Genomic DNA, 22,951 nt, shown 5'->3' with positions numbered 1-22,951 from the left:
TGTTTCCTGTCCAATTCTGTTTGATCCACCTTTTTAGGAGCATCATTTCGAGCCTTTTGCATCAAGCTGTGGTTAATATTGAGGACCCTCTCCTGTCTGGCTGGCCTGATGCTCTTTGGCTCAGCCAGTTGTATCCCCATTCACTTTGCATGGCATGCACTTTGACTAATTGTTGCAAATGTCAAACTGCCCATTTGTCAACATGAATGTGACAGTTGAGCTGTGTTTGTCATTGGTGCTTCTCTGGTGCGTTCTTATTTCTCTTTGTGGTTTTGCAGTGTCCATTAGCTTTTGCATGCATCTGACACTGCGGCAAGTGTCGAAATACTGACTCTGTATCCCAGTCAAGAATTTTCTTTTTGTATGCTTGTATCCAAAAAGAAAAGACAAATGCATGCTCTTTTTCTGTAATACCCCCAGTCATTGTCCTATACTAAAAGGTGATTGTGCTTTTCATAGCATGTGCTCCCTCTCTAACCTAGTGGCACTTTCTGATTTCTTTTGTAGAACTGCTGGACGTACTAATATGGAATTAATAGTTTAACTAACCTAGATAACATTCTACTAACACCATTTTTGTGTCTGCTAAAGTACTTTTAAGTTGCAGTAGGAGCAATACTAACACTGTAGTATGGGCACTTCACTAACACTTTAACTAGAATAGCATTCCTTTGAAGGCTTGCAGTCTTCCAACTAATCAAACTGGACAAAATAATAACAAAAAACAAGAAAAAAGACAATGAAAACAGACATGAAAATGGGTTTAAAAAACATATAGGGAAGTCTGTCATAGACAACAAGAAGGAAAGGCAATAACCTTGCAGTTTATAGGCTGTTTGAGTATAGCGTGTCCTTTCCCTGTGCTTTGTTGTCTAGGTAACAATATCCGTGGATGGGATTCTGACCACCACAGGATATACACAAGAAGACTACACCATGCTAGGCTCTGACGACTTTTTCTATGTTGGAGGGAGTCCTAGCACAGCTGACCTGCCTGGATCTCCAGTTAGCAACAACTTCATGGGCTGCCTCAAGGAGGTAAACACCACTTCTGTGTGCACTCTGAGGCTGGTGGGTGTACAGGATATGACTGGCTTCACCTCAGGACTCCAAAACAGGCCATTCCACCCACACACTGACCCTGTCTCATCCTTTACACTTTGCTTTAGTTAGTTTCTCCTTTTTTCCTCACATACTCTCACAGTAACTTTATTTTGCCTCCGCCACCCCCTCAGTGCACTCTTAATGTTATACACACGTGCACGCATACACACGTGCGCTTCGAGGTGTCTGTTGTACCACACAGCCGCACATAAAGAACAGTCTGAGAGTGGAATTTACCACAGGCTTCGTAGAGCTCCGTCAGGTGCACTTCAAAGAGGAGCAGTGATCCTGAGATCAGGCAGTTGAATTTTCATGAGCAGTCAGCCAACTGACACACTTAACACCTCGCTATTCTTTCACGGGGGAATATGCAGCACTAGACCACTTACCTAATGACTTACGTTATTACTGTTACGTTGGGTTTTGTAGTAGTGTGTCTATTTAAACAAATTTAACTTGTGCTTGAAATGTGCAACTGGGTGTCAACTTTCACCTCATAAAAAAATGGCACACAACAACGTGCAGAAATGTACATGTCTGACATATATGCTGTCAAGATATTAAGCACTTTTTATATCTGGGATGATGCCTGTCGTTAGGGGCCTTTTTGAATCTGGCTCATGAGTTCCAGTATATCATTTGTCATACGCTCCTTTCCTCATATGTTCTAGTATTCAAGAAGTATGTACTGTATATAGTCTACACGTTTCCCTAGAGATGAAGCAAGAGAGGAAGAGGTAATTTCTCCCTGCAGAGGGGTTCATAAGTTATACCTTTCACTTTAAGCTGTACAGTAGTATTTTTTATTTTTGCTGGTTAATAGGGATTCTGACCCAAAGCATTTACTTCAGGAGCCACCAGGGATACACAAAGATATCTAGCAGGCAAAACTCCAAAGTACTGCAAAATGATCCCTCCATTTATCTTTTAATTTCAAAAGCCGTTTCCCCCTTTTCCCTTGTCTCCCTGCTTTTTCGTTGTTCCAGCTTTTCTTGCTCCTGTGGTGTCCTACATTTTGTCTCTCACCTCAAGCACAGGCTGTCGTCCTCAGCGAACCTGAGAGAGGTCTGAGGCTGCTCTCTTTAATGAGCGGGCAGGGCGTGGACCACATGTCCACACGCGTGTACAGCTCATTAGAGGTCTGGTTTTGAAGGGGAGTATCTTAGTGAACTACATGTTAACTGAGGTGGTGACAAAGGGATTGAGATAGGTGCCCTAACTGCTCTTGGTCACTCTAACCACAGTGGCTGCTTGATGTGAGTCTGAATTGCTCAAAAATAATAACTTAAACATGGTGCATAGCTGTGATTGTTCCCCACACACGTGAGACATGCAGCATTTCCCCTCTTTTGTTTCCTCTTAGGATAATTTATTATTATGCTTTAACTAGACAATGCATTTTTTCCAGTGCAAAAAAAGACACAAAGCCCATACTCTATAAAGGCCATAATTTAATGTACTTGGCTTTTAATTTGTCAAATCAGACATTTTTATGGCATTACCAAGCTCTGATCCAGCCTGTTGCATTGTACAGAAGCCCCCTCTCAGGTCATTGTCTGTGTGTGTCATGATAACATATGAGAGGTGATGTAACAGCGTGTGCTGTGGGCCCTGATTGATGGCATGTTCTCATGGCATGTTGCAGCATTCGTGTGCAGATTCCAGTTTGAGTTGCCACGCCTGCCTGTTGGTTCTGATGGCAAAACAAACGGTGGTGCAGTAATTGCTCAGATGTCACAGCCCTAGCTTGATGACAAATTAGTGCAGCACTACTAGCACAGCTCCAGTTGTAGCTCAGACCAAAGCTCCTTTGACTCTGAAAGGTGCCCTTTGTCTTGACTATAAAGAATTGATTCTGGTTTATTGGCTGTATCTGTTGCACCTTTAGTCTACATGACTAAGGTCCAGCAGGCAGAGATATCATCTTTTATTGTTTTACCTCGTTTACATTCTTTGTTGTGTCAGGAGATTCTTGTCAAATGACCTTTTTATTCCTATTCTGTTTGTGTGAAATCTTTAAAACATTCCACTGGGCTTGAAATATGTACAGCATTGTACATATTTTTTTAGTGGGAAGATAAAGACGTGGGAATAAAAGCCTGCCATTATCAGTTTCCTGTTTTCTGTGCAGTTTAATGCAGTCTGATACAGCCAGTCACAAAGCATTTACAAGAAAACTAAGCCTGAGCTTACCTAATTCTGATGCACCGCTATGAGCTCCATCTACCTGAACGGTTAGACACAGAAGATCTGACTCAGTGATAAACATAATGCTCCATGCAAATGCAATCCCATCGGAGGTGTCCCCGTTTTCAGGTGAACGCTTAGCATGACAACAAATACAGAACATGGGCAGTGTTTTCCACAGCTGTAACTCATTTGATTTGTCCTGCTGAAAGCAGTATAGATTTACCTATAAAACTCTTTTGTTATGTAAATACATATGCATGCTAACGATAATAGGGTCTGTCTGTCACTTGATAACCTTATCTACCAATTAGTAGTGCCACAGTGGTGTGGAAGAGATCACTGACACTGCTTGTGCCCCCGGGGGCAGCCTGCCTGGCATACTATTGACAGCTTTGTGCCTAAACTCTGAATTGTCTTCATGATATTTGCTTTGAAAACTGATTGACACATTATATTGGAGCACTTTAAATGTATGTGAGTGTGTTTTTGTTGTGAGGCAGTTTTTAAAATGTAATGACCACACTGATGTTTTAATGAAAAAGTTTTGACATTCACCAAAATGTTAATTAGTTTCTCATATGGAAATTAGATGTAACGAGACAGAGGGATTCTTGCTATTACAGCTGCACTTATTCAAGATACTCTTTCATTATGGAGATTGGATAATGACAAAGATACGGCTGTCTCTAATTTTTTGCAAGATTGTTGCCAATTACAGCAGCACTCCTGTTTGATTTCCAGACAGTGCGGCATGCAGTGCCCCCCCGACACTTATTGTAGCTCCTTTTTTGTCTTTAGAGATATGTTTTGATCAGTATTTCGAAAATAAATACTTCAGGAGCATCCTTCTATAGTGTTCTTAACAGAATTTAATATGCCACTAATGCTGCATTGATATAGCTATGAAACAGGAGATTAAAGATAAGTTTTATACACAAATGGAGTTGATTAGTGAGACAAACAGTAATTAAAAATGATCAAGTTGGCAAATTGGTCAGTTGATACTTTCTCTGCACTATATGATAATGATTCTCATCCATGTTTAATTAGTATTTTAATGAAGCTACAGCTCAATTTTTGTAAGGGGCTGCTGCGGTCTGTCACTTCTGCGCCTTAGCTCTTCAGCACTTGGCACCTCAAAGGTCACAGCACTTCTTCTGTCTGGTTTACAGTGTCTGCAGTTATAAACTGCTATTGATATGAGGGATTTTCCATAAAAATACCTACAGTAGATTTTTGTATATCATCAGTTTTCTAAGTTATGCACAGGATACCAAATGCTGCAATGTGTATGCTCATGCAGTCATTTTTAATTTGCTTAAGAGAGGCATATCCATCATCTGCCCACTTTTATTCTAATCACAGGCTGCAACAGGGGCCTTAATCAGCATTTTACTCTACACCTGCAATCAAGGCAGCAGTTTAGATTTATCACTCTCCATCTCACTTTTCACACACAATCCCAGGAGATGCTTCTTGATGGAATCATTCTCTCTGACCATTATCACCATTGCCTCTTAAATTCAGGCTGTCTCCTTCTTTACTTGACACTGAAGCTAAGAGTCAAAATGGAAGTCTCAACTATTTACACCTCACCCAGCCAAAGTACACTGTGCATGTGTTGTGAAGGCTTCCAATAGGGAGCAAGATGGCAGGGCGATGGGAACGACATTTGGTGCCACAGTTCCTCACGCATAGGTGCAGTGTGACAAAGATAACTGAGGCTTGAGCCGTGCAAGCCCTGCTTATGAAAACACTGTCCTCAGGGGGTGAAATATCACATGGACAACTGCTGTCTGACATATCCTGCTCATTCATTTTTTTATAGCAAGTCAGTTATGCACCTGAATTATTAGATTGCCTGAAACTTTTGCATTAAACAGCAATACAAGTGACAAAGAATCAATCTTTTACTTTGGAGGTGAGATATGCTACTGTTTGTCTGACTTTCTTACTCTACTCCTTGCTCAGGTTGTGTACAAAAACAACGATGTGAGACTTGAGCTGTCCAGGATGGCCAAGCAGGGTGATCCCAAGATGAAGGTCCATGGCACTGTGGCCTTCAAGTGCGAGAATGTGGCCACTCTCGACCCCATCACGTTCGAGACGCCAGAGTCGTTTATCATCCTCAACAAGTGGAACGCCAAGAAGACAGGCTCCATCTCCTTTGACTTCCGTACCACAGAGCCCAACGGCCTTCTCCTCTTCAGCCATGGCAAGCCCAAGCAGCAGCCGAAGGATTCCAAGAGTCCCCAGACTCTCAAGGTGGACTTCTTTGCCATTGAGATGCTGGATGGCCATCTGTACCTGCTGCTGGACATGGGCTCAGGAACCACAAAGACCAAGGCAGTCAATAAGAAAGTCAATGATGGCGAGTGGTACCATGTGGACTTCCAGCGGGACGGTAGATCAGGTAACTTCTCAGTTCATTGACATTTACAATCTTTAGGTTAAGAACATGAAAGTGTGGGCTCTTGCTGCTACAGCTGTGGTGGCCCTGACAGTTTGCACATGGAAATAGACAAAACATTAGCAAATTAAGAAAAATATTACAAGAAAAAAAACTAAATAAATTTGAGACAACACGTGCAGCGAAACAAAATGTGCTACAAATACAGACAATGCAACCAAATACAGAAACCTGCTGAAGTTATTTGCCCATCAATGGTGTTTGGAAAGTAATCCAATGATTTCAATTTATTTCAATTAGAAAAAATCTGACTGACTGATTCATATATTGTTGCAGATAGCTGCTATACACCTAATTTTTTGCTGCATATGCGTTGTCTGATTGGTAAAGATGGTCTCTTGATTTGATTGTGTTTTGGCTATCTGCATGTGTTCTCTTTAGCTGCAGTGTGTTAGGGCCCCAGGGCCACTGCATACATAAATGTTTGCATGTTGGTATGAATGATGATGAACTTGTCTGTAGTGTGAATAACGATTATAGACTTGCACATACAATACAACACTCAGCAGAGACCTAGAGTACGAGCTCTGCTGTGCACCGTCTAGATGAATTATTTAACTGCAACAAAAATACTACTGCAGGGTCACAGTTAAGTTTTCTGTAAAAGAAAATATCCATTACTATACCGAGGCTGATACATCTCCACTGAAAATAAGATTTATTTGCGCTGGATGATTTTTGTAAACGGTTAAACAGTTCCAGTCATTTAATAAAAAAAAAAATGTTTTGATGGCAGTAGCGTATAGTGTAACCTATGTGTCATATGTTGTGATTTCCAGACGTATATTTGCCACAAAATAACTTTGCCCCGACTCCTGTTGTGTCCTCTAAGCCCCGGGTCGCTCTGCTCTGGTCCCTGTTGATTTGCTTATCTAAGCAGCAATTTGTTAGTGTGTGCTTGGAGCCAAGGCCCTGCAATGTCATGCTGCAAATTAGATATACCCCTTGACCATGTTTTCCACTCCATCTCAAGAGGTGGAAATTAGATTAACTGTTTCATTACCCCCCCAAAGCAATACTGGGCTGTGTTCTAAATTGAGCTGTATACATTGTTAGAATAGCTATAGAGCCCATTCATGTGCTCCTTTTATAATTCTACCTTCACTTGCATAAATCATTGCTGGTTTCATATACAAAAAAATCTGCTCCAATGCTCTCATTAAGGTGGCTTAATACAGTCATGTACAGTAATATACAGTACTGAGGGGCTTGGGTTCAACTTAAAATTAGAAAAAAAAAAGCTGTGGCTGATTTCTCAACATAAATCTACAACATTTAGTTATGGTAGACCAAACTATAACAAACACTGTCTAAATTAGATTGTGTTAATGATCTGTCGAGTAACCTCCCATCATCCACCCCCACACACTAAAACACGCACACACAAAAGCTATCGAACATCTTTTTTTTTTTCTTTTTTTTTTAAGTGGAGCTCGCTCTACTCGCTGTTCTCTCTGTCTACCCTGCCCAAGTTTCCATGGAAACAGGAGGTGGTCTCTCCCAGGACTGAGACAGTTGCTGCACAGTGCTGTGCTGAGCTGTGCACTAATGACATTTCAGAATAACTTTTCTTCCTTTCCTCAAGACTTAGGCGTCAACACTTACATACTGGTGTGTAAAGGGGACATAAAAGGGTCTCTGTAATGTGATGACTTCCCATGTGAGCAGAGTAACAAAATGGTTAGAGTGCGGCACAGTGCACTCACAAACTGTTTAAAGTTACAAAGCAGTTTTCAAATTTACCAGCACCGTTTTATCTTTGCGCATCCTTAAAATTTAAGCCCATTATATTCTGCAAGTATGCAGTCTTCCCAAATCTAAAATCTTGCATCTCGAGATTTCCATGAACTGCACAAAGCACTATTGTTTGCAGTGTGTAATGATGTGTGCATGGCACCTCAAATGGAGGCATTAGAATTTTTGCAGTTCCTTTGTACTGGAAAGGCCCCATGCGATTTCCATTCCCACAGGATACATGTAATTTTAATGGTGCATTAAATAGCAGATTTGTGCAAATCGAGTGATATAAAAACTTTCTAATAGCTTTTCCAAATGCAGATTTTTATATTTATTTTTTTCTGTGAGTTATTGCTACATATTGATGTTTGGGAAAAACTGAGCAGGCTCAAAGCTTTATGAAGTAAAGACATACTTCATTTGTGGATATAGACTTAAAAAAGCATAAGTATGCCTTTGTGAGAGCCTGAATGAACATAACCAATACTGGTTAAGATATTAATCAGTGTTAATAGTTCACATGTGAAGCTCAGTAGGCGATTATACACCCCAGCGCCCTTTTGTTATGCTTTTTAATAATTTGTAGAATTAAGGTAATTTTAAACCACAAGAAAAGAATTCACTAGTCCCCCGAGAGCATGAGTCACGAAACATACGGTACGCTCTGCTTTTCATCTGTGTGTCAGATGTTTTATTAATACACACCACCGAGCACATCACTCAAAACAAAAGTGCAACTCAACAGTCAGACGTAATTGTCTGCAGCCGGGTCCTCCATGTGCAACACTTCCTGCAGCCGTGACAATGGCGGATAATGATCCCTGCCCTATTTAGTTTAGCCGGTTCTTCCTGCAGGAAGCAACCCTGTAAATGGACTCTTGCGCTCAGACAGCATCTTCTAACCTCAATGCATTAGAGACGCTAAGAGACACTCTGCTTTTAAGTGAGGGCTTCTGGGCCGGGAGTGCCGTGGGTCACTCATCAGAGACATTACACGGACATTGCTCTGTTGAAGCCCCACTTCCTGCCAGGGCACGCACACCACTGCTTCACTCACAAACATCTACACACTTACAGCACACAAACAGACACATGCACATACGTACACATACAGACAACACATCCCCCATCCCCACAGCCCACTCGCAAGCTCCTCTCTCTACAGAGAATCCAATCACATAGAGAGATTTGGCCGTATCGCCCTAACTGGATTGTAGTAATCCCCTGTCTAACATGTTTTGGGGATGTGTGAGTGGGGTTAGGGGACATCATGCCAAGTTGAGCCTGGCTGCTGATGCAGAAAGTGTGCGAGAGATCTGAGCTGTCCTTTGGACCCCTGCCTTCAGGTTTGATGATGGAGTACCACTTACGGCTCAGGCTGCAGAGAAAGAGAAGGAGAGACAGAAATGTGGTCAACAGGCTTTAAAGTTTGCTGGAATGCTGATCTTCGTCATCATTATCCATCCTCAATTATTGCCTGCGTCATCATTTTTGTTTAACACACCCCAATATTGTACATCCTGTACTTGCTGCTCAAAGTATTATTTGCTGCTGCTGTTCTCTCATCTGCTTTCTTATCTGTCATCGTATACCCCTCCCTCATCTTCTCTCCAGACATCTTTATCTCCATGTTCCCATCTTGTTCTGTATCCATCTCCTCCTCTTTTATGCTCAGTAGCGTTCGCAGAGACACATCCCCTTCCCCTCTTGGCTATGAATACTGTTCCAAACATAGGCTGTCCTGCAATGTGTGTATGTGTGACATGTTCCCCATGCTGCTAGCCTGGTGATGGCACATGTCCCCATGGGATTGTGTAGTGCCTTCTGACTTAACATAGCTTGACTGTGTTTACACACTTCCTTACAGGACTGTGACAAGTGAGCAGAACACTCTGAGCAGATGCCTGAAAGATGCTGACATCCTTCTCTTGTCTCCCACTTACATCAATTTAGACAGACATGCTTACTGTAGACTTACAGCATCCTTGTTTGCTGTTTATGACTGTAATAAGACGTAGGTACTGTATAGATACCATGGGATTTAAAGAAGCCCTTAGATGATGACTGCTCAAGTATTTACTTTGTAACCGTGTAATTCAAAGTAATGTAACAAACCAAAGGTATCTTGTACTGCAGCTACCTGTCATATGGTGAGATCCGACATAACTGTGGTCTAGATACTTTCATCACAATTCACGCTGACCACACCGATGCTTATTCTTCAGCTGGGCACCTGCTCTACTCCGAGAAAAGTTTCCTCGCTAATGAGTTTGATGTACTGAGCTCGTTAGCGATAACCTGAAGGGAGCTGTTCTGGCTGCGTGACGGGTGGCCCTTGCCAAGTGTGCAAAGCTTGGAAGTCACAACAGCTGTGGCTGGAGAGAGCAGGGGCAGTGGGTGGCGGCAGGAAAGTGCTGGAACAGATGCCGGGGGCCAAGACCCCGAGAAAAGAGCTGGAACATGTTAGTGGGACCAGGTTAATCATTGTGCACTAGGTCCTTAGCTGTCTCGCTCAAGCACTTTTGCAAGAAGGCTGGCTCACCTTGGCCATAAAACACGTGCATAACCAAAATTATTATGAGCTTAAATAGGGATTTAATTCTTATTTTCCTTTTGTGGCAGCCTTTCCTCAGGTTCACAGATCCAAAGGCAAAGAAAAACAATGACATTGTGCGTTCACTGAAACCAATATACATATATTTATCATACGTATAATTAATTGTGATATGTACATTCATGCATGCTAATGGTAGCTGTAATGAAATGTGAAAGGCCCCATTTAATGTCTAATGCGTCTCTAAAATGCACCAGGCAGCCCTGCTGAAAATTTATGTGTGGCTTAGGGCTTGTTTCTCAACATAAACACTTTGACTAGAAAAGTAACTTAAAAGCTGTGCTCTTCTTCCTCATACAAACAGTTAGGTCTCTGCCATTTAGCCTGAGGCAATCAGCTAATAGCTCCTTCATATCTGCCATGGCATGCATCTGCCACTCAAAATGCAAATTATGACTTTATGGCAATTCTATTTTTGAGCATCCTTAGCCTACTATTTCTCTGCTACTCTCCCCAGGCAGTGGCCTGTGCGGATCCTCAGCGGCACGGTATATAGATTACTGGACGAGGATGCGGGCAGTGGAGGCAGCCACCATTAATTAAAGATCCACAATGGCTCCTGCACTGAGAGTAACAGATCCATATACAAATTAATCACCCGGTCTGAGTTCCACAGTAAGGCCTTCCTTTCCACAGCTTTACAGTCCAGTCATGTCCGCTGTTGTTTACCGTGCTCCAGATCGAGAATTAAACCTGAATGAGAGCGATAAATCACAGTGGGGAAACACACAAACTCTCATTGCAGGTTTATGTGTTAGAGAGGCAAACAGAAGGAGAGACAGGGTGAAAAAAACAGCCTGCAGTCCGTTAATCAAGTTCAAAAAGATGGCTATGATGTTTTTTGTTTTTTTATTTGTTTGGTCGGCTGAGATGATAGAGGGGGCAACGATTTTTCTTCTCCTCTCCTTTCTTTTTTTATGACCACTGCTTTATAGATAAAGGAGATTTATTATGGGAAATCCAAGGAAAATGGAGAGGATACTCTTAGGGATCCTAGATTAGGCTACTAATAGACTAGCTGTCCTGTGATTAATGTGTCTTATCAACACTCATCAGTCATTCTAAATGAAGAAAATCCTGACCTTGTCCAGATGGATAACACTAATTAAGCAAATTTCTTCATCAAACCATCTTTAAATGGGTCTTCTCTGCATGTTTGTGTTACTGCAGGGCAGATAGTGTTGTTAAGCATCTACAGTCACCTGTAGGTAGAAAAATGTGTCTGGTGAATAACCTCAGAGTTGTTCAAAAAAGGAAAACGAAGAAGAAAAAAACGTCTCCCACTGTTTCTTATTTTTTAGGTACCATCTCTATCAACACACTCCGTACTGCCTACACAGCCCCTGGAGAAAGTGAGATCCTAGACTTGGATGACAACCTCTACCTTGGGGGTCTGCCAGAGAACAAAATGGGGCTGGTGTTCCCCACTGAGGTGTGGACAGCACTACTCAACTACGGCTACGTGGGCTGCATCCGGGATCTATTCATTGACGGACAGAGCAAGGATGTCCGGCGCCTGGCTGAGGTCCAGAAGGCTGCCGGGGTCAAGCCCTCCTGCTCAAAGGAGCCTCCTAAACAGTGTTTGAGCAACCCTTGCCAAAACAATGGGGTCTGTAGAGAGGGCTGGAACCGCTACGTGTGTGACTGCTCCGGGACTGGATACCTGGGACGCTCTTGCGAAAGAGGTAGGACTTTGTTTTTGTCTCATTTTGTCTGCGCACCTGTTTGGAAGCACGTCATTTCTGTCTGGCAGGCACAATCTGGATTTGTCAGTGTGAAATGTTGACGATGCTACACAGTGGCACACTTCTACCTCACTATGCATTGTCTTGAGGTAAGCATGGGGTTGTGGAAATGTGAATATAGTTGACATCAAAGACAACCAGAAAAAGGCTTATTTTAATTATATACACTTTAGATTTAGTATTCTTCGTCTGAGAGAGACCTCCTTTTAAGTTCAGGTTGAGCAGCATCACCAGACAAAAGCCTGCAGGTGGTCTATTTATCTGCGCTGATGGTTGAACATCAGCAGCTCTCAAACAGCAAACTGAAAGTAATACCAGACAGGAAAGAAAGTGTGCAGGTGGAGACAGACAGCCACAGAGAGGCAGACAGAATGAGTCAGGGTACATAGAGTGTTGACTGCCTGATGTTCGACTATGTTGAGTGGCAGGTGACTGATGCACCACTGAGACGCTGCTGGTCACGTCCACCATGCACACTAGCCTGTAAATTGGCTGTCTTCTGCTAACCATTTGGCTCATCAAACCACTCGCTCATGACCAGACCTGGTGCAGAATACTTATCCCTCTCTCCTCCAGAGAAGAGAAATAGGAGAAGTGAGTGTCACACAGTGAACTCTTATAGCTCCATGTCTTAGCTGGAGCAGACGTAAACCTGACTCTGCAGTGGTTTATTACACGGAAAGCACAGTTTTTATAGGCGCTCATAATAAAATAAAATCTCAAATTCCTCAGTAGTGTTTCATGTTTGAGAGTTATAGCTTATGGCATTATAACCAATATTTGTTTATCTGTTTGTCTATAGTCAGAGTTGCATTTGCTTGAAGTTACCCCTGAGGCCAGCTTGATAAACTGGCCTTAGCGCTCCACTGCAGATCCTTTTTACTGTATTTGTATTTTGTCGTAACCGTATCTGTAATGTAGCTAAATTTAATAACCAGTCATAAAGGAATTTCTGTGGTCACTAATGTGTGGCTCAACATGGTCCCGCTTCTCTGCCTGTCCAGCATTAGCTTGTTGGCCTTTTTGACCAGAGGATTGCCCTTTGACCTGTTTGATTAAAATCTAGCCGGATTAAAACAGCAACCAGCTGTGTGAGGAAGCCAAATCCTTCACTTGCTAATATGGTCTGCTCTAAAGCAATTATATTCTGACTAAAATTGGGATTTCAGGCTTATTTACATAATCAGACTGAGTGAATAAATATGTTGGATGTATAGTTTATTCACCAAAGAGATTTATATTAATAGCCTAGGATTTGGGTGTAATGAAAATCAGTTGAGAATATTACTCAATAGTTTTTTAACACAATGACATGTTTGTTTTGTATCCATGAATAAATCATACCCAAGTGCATCAGTGTGTATAAGTGTATATTCACTGTATGTATAGCTACTGTATACAGTGATTTATAATTAATATCACATCAACACAAATATTACCTCCGACTGATACAATGTTTACAATATGTGTAAGTCCCTAAAGACAGGATTGCACTCAAGTGGCAAAACTTTTATGTTGCAGCTATATGCATTGAGTTTTCATCATGGAGTCTCAAAGGGCGATGGCAGCAAATAAGCAAAAAACTGTTAACATATGCATAATCAAGGCAAATGTCAAAAAGAGCCCAAGCATGTCACACTGTTATCACAGCGTGACGCATCTGCACAGGAGCGACAGCAGGAACAGGTTCTCTCATCGGGGAAAAAAATTAACTCCAGTTGGAATGTAACACATCCCACGCAGCTACATGTGTCATCTGTACATATGCTCGTGCTTCTTCTCTGTGCTCAAGTCACTCACCTTATCAAACGGTGTTGCCTAAATATCCCGTAATTAGGATGTGGAACATGTCTGGCTGAGTTGCTAATAATACGGCTGGATGCTGATAGAAATCTGCTGAGTCAAATGGAAGAAAAATAAAACAAAGATTTCCTGTTTGCTGTTATGAATGCACTTAATTTAGTCTCAACTGTCTTATGACATGTGACAAGTCTTGTGAATGCAGTGAAGTTAAGACAAGAAATTAATATATAATTCTAGAGAAGAAAAGCTGAAAGAGTGCACAAAGTATATCTCCTCCATCTTTGATGAATGTGTCAGTTAGGCTTGGCTCTCATTCTCCACACGTGCACTTCCATTCGAGCTAATGAGTTGACAGGAATTAGGGCATAGTACATGAGGGAGGTGGAGTGGGCATGGGATACAGATCGTTTCACTCCAGTAAGATAATGACTTATCCGGAGAGTGTTCTTGGATTCAAAAGATATTCATCTGAAAACAAAAGCAGAAAACATGCAGCTCTGTGTTTGAAACTACTTCACAGGAAGTGCTAGATGCCAAAAAGGGTCTCTGCCACTATGACCCCCTCTACTCCCTCCTACTTGAGCGTCTTCTGGCGTCTCGACTTCTCTGACCAACTCACTTGGTTTCTGGCTGTCTCGGCTCTATGTATGAGACTGGCATCGGCGAGAGTGTGAGTGGGAGCAGTGGTATGGAGGATGGGCCCTGGCGTGCTGCCAGCTGTTTTGATGGCTCCAGATTGCCTCTGCGCTGGTAGGATGAAGCAGGCACCAGCAGGCCGAGGAGCTGTCAAAAGAATTACCCCAGCTCTCACTTATCCATGCATGGTGTACCACCCGGTGGCAAAATACAGCTACTGCATATGGCGGAGGAGGAGGACGACAACGAGTGGAAGGAACAGGAGGTGGAGCTTCCGAAGAGAACCACAGAGCTATTCGCCCTATTTTGAGAGATTTTAATTAAGCAGACAAAGCAATTTCCCCCCTTGCATCCCAAATGTCTTCCCCTTCATTGTTCCTCCAGTTGCTAATTAGCCCAAATATTAGTCTTGCAGTGTGAGGCTAAGGCAGCCACCCAGATGGTGTAGTAGGTGCGTTGCAGCACATACACGTATTCCCTAACGAGATATGACATGCTGGATTCCAGCACTGACAGCACCTGCATTATTTCACATGGACACTGGCTGCAGATGGATGTTTACTTACCTGCGATGAATAAAGAAAGGTGCTAGAGATCGATACACAGGTCGATACACAGGTATACTCACTGTACAGCACATCTGCTGGACACATGTTCACATCCTGCTGACACTCGGATGTTAGCAGAGGCTGCTCAGTGCTTTATCCTGCTTAGTTTATGAGCTTTGAATGTTCATTATTTTGTTGTTAAATACAGTAAGTCATTACTCTGGAAAACATCATTAACAAGAAGCATGAATCCATGATATTGCAATATATCAGCCAGGATCTTCAATTGGTGGCGGCTCTCATGCTCCGAAACATAGTCCACAATAGCAATATCTACAACACTTAGATAGAAAACATAATACCATTATTTGAATTAGTGTAAGTATAGAAAAACTGGTTCTTTGAGCACATTTATTGCTTTTCAGAGCATAAAGCCATTTGCCATTGGCCCGGAGCTAAAGCCAAGAGGTGCAGAATGTTATTGCATAATTGTGAAATGCCCTCAGAGTGGAATATGGCTGAGTTTTAGCGTTGAAACACATTTTAGCCATGCCCTTTGACAGCACACTGTGTGTTAGTCACCATTCACCACACTTGAATTTAGTCACAAATTAGAGCAAACTGGTTGTCTCATGCCTTTAGCGATGTACACAGATGCGCAGAAAATGGGTTGAAAAACATGGAAAATGGGACTGTAAGCACTGGCGGTTGATTTTCTGGGAATATAAGCATGTGTTGTGGAATAGAGGTTTGGCTAGGAGTCAAATAGACAGTCAAATTTATATAAGTACACAAACCTGAAGGAAATATTCAATGAGTCTCACATTCCTTGTCAAAGACGTGTTTAAACTTTACATTACAGCTTTTGATGTTTGGTTTCTACAGCTGTATATATTAGGTCTTGTTCAGAGACTTTGAAAGCACAGCATGGACCAAAGACTGAAGATGAACTTGTAAATCATTAAACTTAGTGGTAATTCTCCTTTAATAGTCTCAATGGGCTGAAAGACCTTATTCGCACATAGTAAATCTTTGCCATCTTGGCTGTTGTGTGTATTCCTGACAGCACAAAGCTGAAGCTGCAGATTCCACCACTCTGAATGGACACACTGATCCATTTTCTATCTCTGCTCTCATTTTGTAGCTTTAATGAAGTCACCGTGTGGTCACAGTGCAGCAGATGTGAATTTGGCCTACAATGATGCTGTTTCTTTCTCTACAGAGAATAGTTTCCCTGTCTCTGGAAATCCACTCAGCTGGCAGGTTGTTTTCACATATTTAATAGCAGTGAGTCTATTATGTGGATTGTGTACACTAAGATACTCAAAGAAGGCTGCGGTGAAGAAGACATGAGCAGCTTTGAATTATTTATGATATCTCAGAGCCATGAAAACATTTTCCAAAAGCCTTTGGCAGGTGTTTTCCGGCAAATTTTGAATTGGATTGAGCCTGGCGCCCTGATACTGTGGGACATCACAATCCTGTGACATGCAGCTGACAGCTCTCCCTTCCTGCAGTCTGTTCTCCTTTGGGGGGAGAGATGGAGGAAGAACTGTGTGTCTGGCTGCCATTACTCCCCCTTGTTAGTAGCACAGCCTAATTTGTTAGTTCTCTGAAAGTGGGTCCCCCCCCACCCCAATCACTCCTTGTTTTCTTGTGAAAATCAGAAAACAATGTTGTATCGTGCTTTACAAGACAGAAAATGAATGCTTGGTTTAGTTTTGGTATGCTCCATCTCCCCTCTGACAGCCTCCTGTTGGGTCGGCACAGACAGAAGCTCCAGCTTCAGTCCTCTCAATTTATTTTGATATTAAACATGGGAGTGCCATTAAAAATGACTGGGCTTCCAGGATTGGATTTTTGACAGGTGCTCACTTTGCATTAGGTAATGATTCCCTCACATGTCATTCTCCATATTTTCATATCTGTCTGGACTTTTCTTATTTATGGCATTTTAGACAACCTTTTATATGAATTTCAGCAGAGGTGACATCTTGGATGAAATGCAATATTTACTCCAGTTGTGATTAATTTGATCTGTTCACTCTGGAAAAAAATCAAGATTATTCATATGAGTAAAATGTTCTTTATTAATGTGAGATGGGTACATCACATCGTTCCTTTTTTTCCTCACCCTGATTCTTAGCTGGTTTTTTGTACTAATGGAAGTCCATTGAGCAAACTCCCTGCCTTTTTACAGCTGGTAATGAACAAACCAGTGTTGACACAATGTTACCCTTTTAAAGAAGAGAAGAACACATTTTCATCATTATTAGAACATTTGCTTGATGTCTCTGCTTTTGTTTCCTTTTTACCTTGAGCATATTATTTCACAAGTATAATGGATCCAATTTCAGACCGAAGCATTCTAAGAGAGGTAGGGTTTATGTTGGAGCAATGGGGCAGTGACGGTTTGTGTATTCATGCCGAACCGTCATGGTATGGGGGTCACTGTATGGTGTGCGCAGCTGCAGGCTGAATGTGTGGTACGTAGATCAATGCGCATGATGCAGAACCAAAGTTTACACGTGCTGGTTCTGCCCAGAAACTTTTAGTTGTAGGTTTTTAGCAACGGGTGCTGAGGTTAGCACAGTAAGCTGATTGGCATGCAAGTCGGTCACACTATGGTGAACGCAAATGAAACGCAAGACCCGCCTGCAGGTTCCCACTCAGCAACATCAACTGAGAGAGTTTTGTGTACAAGGCCAGGGCGGTGTGTTGGTGTCGCTACGTTGTTGTAGGGTATGTGAATGGAAACATGCGATCCACATTCGTAAGCATCACCCAGATGTGACAGTCTACTGGAGGAGGAAAGAGCAACCCAAATTTTGTGTTTTCAGTTTCATACCATAAGAAATGCTTTTCAATTTTATATCCTGTTGTGATCTTTTGCCTTTTGGGAAAGTGTTTGTTCGGAGTCCGTACAGTGTAATACAGAAGAGTTTGAAAGGTTCCTTATTTTTGTAATGAAAATAGTTTACCAAAGTTGCCAGGGGGTAAAATGCTACCTCAGTCCCCAGCAAGAGGATTTTGTCTGTCTTGCACTGCTGTCTGTTCAAAATCAATGAAAACAAACGCATCTTTACACACTTGTTTACCGACCTTTCACGGAACCGTGAATCCTGAAGCTTGCTAGTGTAAACATACACGTGAACAGCAGACACTTACTGTTAATATGTTTGCAGTATTAAGCATGATAACATATCGAGAATAAGTCCTGAACTTAATGCATCTAGAAAATGCTCTCATCAGGTCTTAGTGCTAGCTAATATTACGGTGACAAACATTTTTCAAGTATTAGGAGGTTGCTCCATTTTTCCTGGCATCTGCTAACAGTGTCTAAATGCAGCTCTTTGCTTTAGCTGCCTGGCAGGAAGCAGACAGTTTAGCAGTGAGAACTCGTTTGTCACACGCCCCTGTCATCTGCAGCATACCCCAGGAGGGCGTGGAGAAATTGGATTTGGGTGAGGAATGTGACGGAGTCATCCCAGGGGATGGATGTGACATTGGCTCTGTGTGACGAGGAAGTGGTGATGAGGTGGTGTGTGTACATTGGTACCCTATCGCCCCCACCACTCTCCATCTCCCGTCCCTCCAACTTGGCTTCTATCTGTCTCAGCACTGCAGCTGCAGTAATGGCTTTGTTATTGGGTTACGGTTTAGTTACACTACCGGAAATGCTGTTACAACCCCCTGCCAGCGTTAAACAATCTCCCCTGCATTTCTCCAGACGGCTGCCTAATGCTTTGAGTAAATGCAGTCACCCTGAGCAGAAGCTCAATATTCAAGGTCCACAAACTATTACACTTCTGTAGCCGTTTGTGCAGTTTTTCCTTAGTCAATATCATTTTGTCCTTTTGTAGCTTGTCAGTTACATTACAAAAATCGTGGACGGAAGGCTCGCTCTCTACATGGAGTTACCTATATTTCCTTTCCAGTAAGATTTTTTTAGTACTTTCCGAGAATGTACCTGCTTCCATACTGCCATAGTATTGTCACTGATGGAGGCCACCATCTAATTTTGCACAGAGAAGACTGTACAGGACAGGACTCAGACTGTGTGAAGGGAGTTTGGGTAGCTGTCAGCCATAGTAGACGGTGAAATGTGATGCTAGACTGGTCTTTACGTACTGCTCTTAGGTGATATATCTGTGTACATGCCACTTAGGGGTCACTTATTCATTGAGTTTAAGGTTGACCCACTGATGTTATATTGCATTTTGTAACTTTAGTAGCCTAGTTTATGGATTGCAGTCAGAATGACTTGGGGATGTCTTCTGTCAGTGAGACACAGTAGTCTTTACTAACAATCCTGCAAAGCACATGACTGAGAAACCCATCCAGAGACACCCCTGGAAGCCGGTTGTTGTCCCTGTGTTTGTAAATTTCATGGTTTAATCATTCCTGTATGAACGGACTGGATGACAAGTCAGTGCAGGCTGCTAGGCTTGCATACTGCAAAGCTTGTGTTGCAGCATCTGCTAAATGATTAAAGACAACCTACTTTTATTTAGAATTAAATGATAAAAAATGAACTTCTCTTTGGCAATAAAAGGTTTCTCAATATCTTCCCTTAAGATATAATCTTTCCCAATGTGCAAATGGGCCCATAATAGTTTTTCTCACTATGTTTGGTGACCTCCAAATCACAAACACAGCTCGTGTTTGAATATGTATTAGATATTTAATATCTCCACCCGCAATGTATGTCTTTTATCAAGATTGAAAGTCACAACAGTAAATTGTATCCAAAAACAGGACATCACTGAAACCTGAGCCGACAGCTTCAGTCTTTGGTTTACCGTAAAACCGCTACACTCCATTTTGCTGATCACTTATCTTGTTTCCCTTCTCATTCTCTCTGCAGAGGCAACCGTCCTCAGCTATGACGGCAGTAAGTTTATGAAGGTCCAGCTGCCAGTGGTGATGCACACAGAAGCCGAGGATGTGTCCCTGCGCTTCCGCTCCCAGCGAGCCTATGGCATCCTAATAGCCACTACATCCAGGGACTCTGCTGACACCCTGCGTCTAGAGCTGGAGAGCGGCCGTGTCCGCCTGACTGTAAACTTAGGTAACGCCTCGGACATGCACCGACTGCAGCAGCAAAGTCATGTCCCACACACACACACACACACACACTCTCTCTCACACACACACAGACATCACATACATATTATGAATAGAAGGAGAAGATGTAAAGACTTTCAATGGTAAGAGTCTGCGGCTCTCCGCTCACTGCCAGTTGAGCACACAGCTGCCGTTGCCCAGCAGGGAATGCTCACTGCCCAATCCATCAGCTAACCCCAGATCAACTTCCATACATGTGTATTACCCCAAAGGGAATTGCCCTCATAGTACACATTGTGTTATTTCCTGGTGGTGTTTCCTTTCAAGTACATCAAGTAATCATTCACATGAGGAAGCTAACAATTCCTCTGAAGATGATTGTGTCTGTATTATCACAACTCCTCTTCTCTAAAGGGTTACCTAATATGATGCAGCCCTGAGTTGCTGGTTGTGGCCAATTAATGGCCAGCAATTATTTGTTCACCTACACACCTGATTGCTCATTAATCGGCAACTGTGTCCTAAATGAGCACAGAAAAAGACATGACCCCCCCCCTCACCTACAGCAAAAAGGAAATTGAGGACAAAATGAAAGACTCTGTGTGAGTGTGTGTATGTGTGCTTATTTGCTCAGGAAGGAATCCAATGATGCCTGTGAAAAGTTTGATATCTCTCAAACAGAGCAATGCCGCACAAATGATAGCCATCTATTTCTCCTTTCCACTGGCTAAACAGAAATGGGCTCCCTAAGCGGAGCCGTTTAGTGGTGCATACAAAGTAGACAGTCTGTGTCTGCTGTCAACCACAAGGAAGCATGCGTCCCACCACGGAAGACAACAGCGCCACACATTGACAGGGCTGACATGTCCGATCATTGCGACTACAAAAAAATGCCCTCTGATGAAAACAACAGGTCACCGTGTTTTGTTTTCTTTTGAATTATCTTTGACACATTTTAGAGTTTTTGAGTTTGTTCCCGGCCATCAGCCCTCGAAGCCTGTCTTCCCCCGTCCCTCCTTCAGAAAGCAGAGCATTCCCTGTAAGGGTAGGCTAGTGTCGGTCTCTGGCTGTTTGCGACCACTTTTCTGCTGTGGTTGACAACACACGACAGGCAGGGCCAAATGGGAAGGAGGGGAGGGAGTTCGATCTGGGTCACCTTTCTCAGAGCACGACATGAGCTAAGCCTCAGGAAACCGAGAGGTAGAAAAAAAAGATACAAAAATAGAGGCAGTCGATATGGCATTGCTGTGTGCTAGAAGATTAGTTTGTTATTGCATCGACAGTAAAGTCAACCAGAGCTTTTGTGGTAGACTCAAAACAATCTTTAGAAGTTACTAGCAAAACAAAAAGTGCTACATCTACTAGTGTTTACTGGTAGAATGTGTATTTAGACATTTTACTTCAAGTAGAAGTAGCAATACCAAAATTTAAAATACTCCATGTCAGGTCCTTCATTCAGCATATGGCCACATAATAAAAGATTCATTATGGATAACTATAGTTGATGCATTCATTTGTAGTTGTGTTTCAGTGCCACATCTGGTTGAGAAAAAGCTTTTCCTTTTCCAGATCCGTTACTTGAGTAAAATTAGCAATACCACAGTGTATAAATACTCTGTTACAAGTAAAAATGTTGCCTTGAAATATATATCTAGTATCAAAAGTCAAAAGTGTCACTGTACAGGATGGCCCCTGCTCAGAGCATTAGGCTGATGATTCCCACTGATGCATTAACAAGTGAGTAGTATTTTAATGCTGGTTAAGGCGGAGTTAATTTTACCTACTTTTATATATTGTTAGGTAGTAAGATAACAACAATAAAACGGACTAGCTTCCTCCTGGCCCTGTCTGACCCTGACCAAAATCTGATGCTCTCATACTGAATAGAAGATCCTTTTAAACAGAAATCTCCCAGCTTGCAACATGTTAAACATTTTGTTTGGCTACATGGAAAAACAAAGCAAACAAAGTCAATAAACTCAACCTCAGCTCTGCTAACTTTCTGTTCTACATTGCTGGAACACAATTCCTGTAAACCATAGCTGTGCTCCTCTGGCACGATGACACTGCAGTGCTTTTTACCAGCTCACTGCGGCTCGAGGCCATGGGTGAGAGCATCAGAGGACGGACAGTGTCCGTGTGTGTGTCCCCAGAGGGGTGGACTGTATGCTTTAATGATGTCTGCAGCTGTAACGTTGAAAGATGAATTTATCTCTCATCTATTCTTCCCCATCTAGATTGTATCAGGATTAACTGTACCGCCAGTAAGTTACTGTTCACCTTTCTTCTTCTTCTCTTACTCTCACTGTTTCTGGACATTCATGTTTTATACTTGTAGCCATGTTTACAATTTCTTCTCTGCAGCCATTATGTGACCCTGGCATTTGTATCCTAAAGCTATGGCAATGGGAAGCCAATCAATGCAGTAAAATATATCTGACTTGCACCTTGCATTGACATAGACGTTTACACTTTATCATACTGAGTCCAAGAGCTATGGATGCATAAGAAATGTGTGGTGGTGTCGTGTGCCTCAGCTGTCCAGGAGAATGATGAGCAGTGGGAAGGAGATGGAGGGAGGCTTGAATTAATGACAAACCCATATATGGCAGTCAGCTGTGATTCCACACACTGAGTTGTTTCTAATTAACGAACCTTTTCACTCATGAATTCAGGCTGATATAAAACGCATGCTTTGAAAGTGCAGGTATTTTAGACATGCATGATTTCCCTGTCTCCCCCTCGCAATTCTTTTTTTTCCCTCCTTCAGTATTTCATGCCAGTTGTAAATTGATGAGGCCATTCAAGGCACAGAGGAAATACAGAGTGTGATTTTATTATTCTCATTAACCTGCCTTGCAGAGCAGAAAGAAAGGGATGAAGAGGGAGAAAGAGAGAATAGATCTTGTTGTGGGATTCATGGTGGATATCTCTGTGTTTGTGTATGTGTGTGTGTGTGTTTCAACAAAGAGGTTACATTGCAATATTTTGGGAGGTAAATATCCCTGACATTTATTATTCAGGAACAGTGATGAAT

At 42.3% G+C, this 22,951-nt stretch overlaps 1 protein-coding gene across 1 annotated transcript in view; it reads left to right on the top strand.

Annotated features, from left to right (window-relative positions):
• LOC126406699 (neurexin-1a-like) overlaps window positions 1–22,951 on the top strand; it is a 285,366-nt gene that overhangs the window by 110,076 nt on the left and 152,339 nt on the right. The window contains 5 exon segments of the mRNA XM_050071161.1: window positions 877–1,038; window positions 5,266–5,707; window positions 11,417–11,800; window positions 19,715–19,918; window positions 22,152–22,178. Coding sequence (XP_049927118.1) covers window positions 877–1,038; window positions 5,266–5,707; window positions 11,417–11,800; window positions 19,715–19,918; window positions 22,152–22,178 — 1,219 coding nt within the window.

Source organism: Epinephelus moara, chromosome 19, assembly GCF_006386435.1.
Source record: "Epinephelus moara isolate mb chromosome 19, YSFRI_EMoa_1.0, whole genome shotgun sequence".
NCBI lineage: Eukaryota > Metazoa > Chordata > Actinopteri > Perciformes > Serranidae > Epinephelus > Epinephelus moara.
Note: the sequence above shows the minus strand (reverse complement) of the source record. Positions and strands in the feature narration are given on the sequence as shown.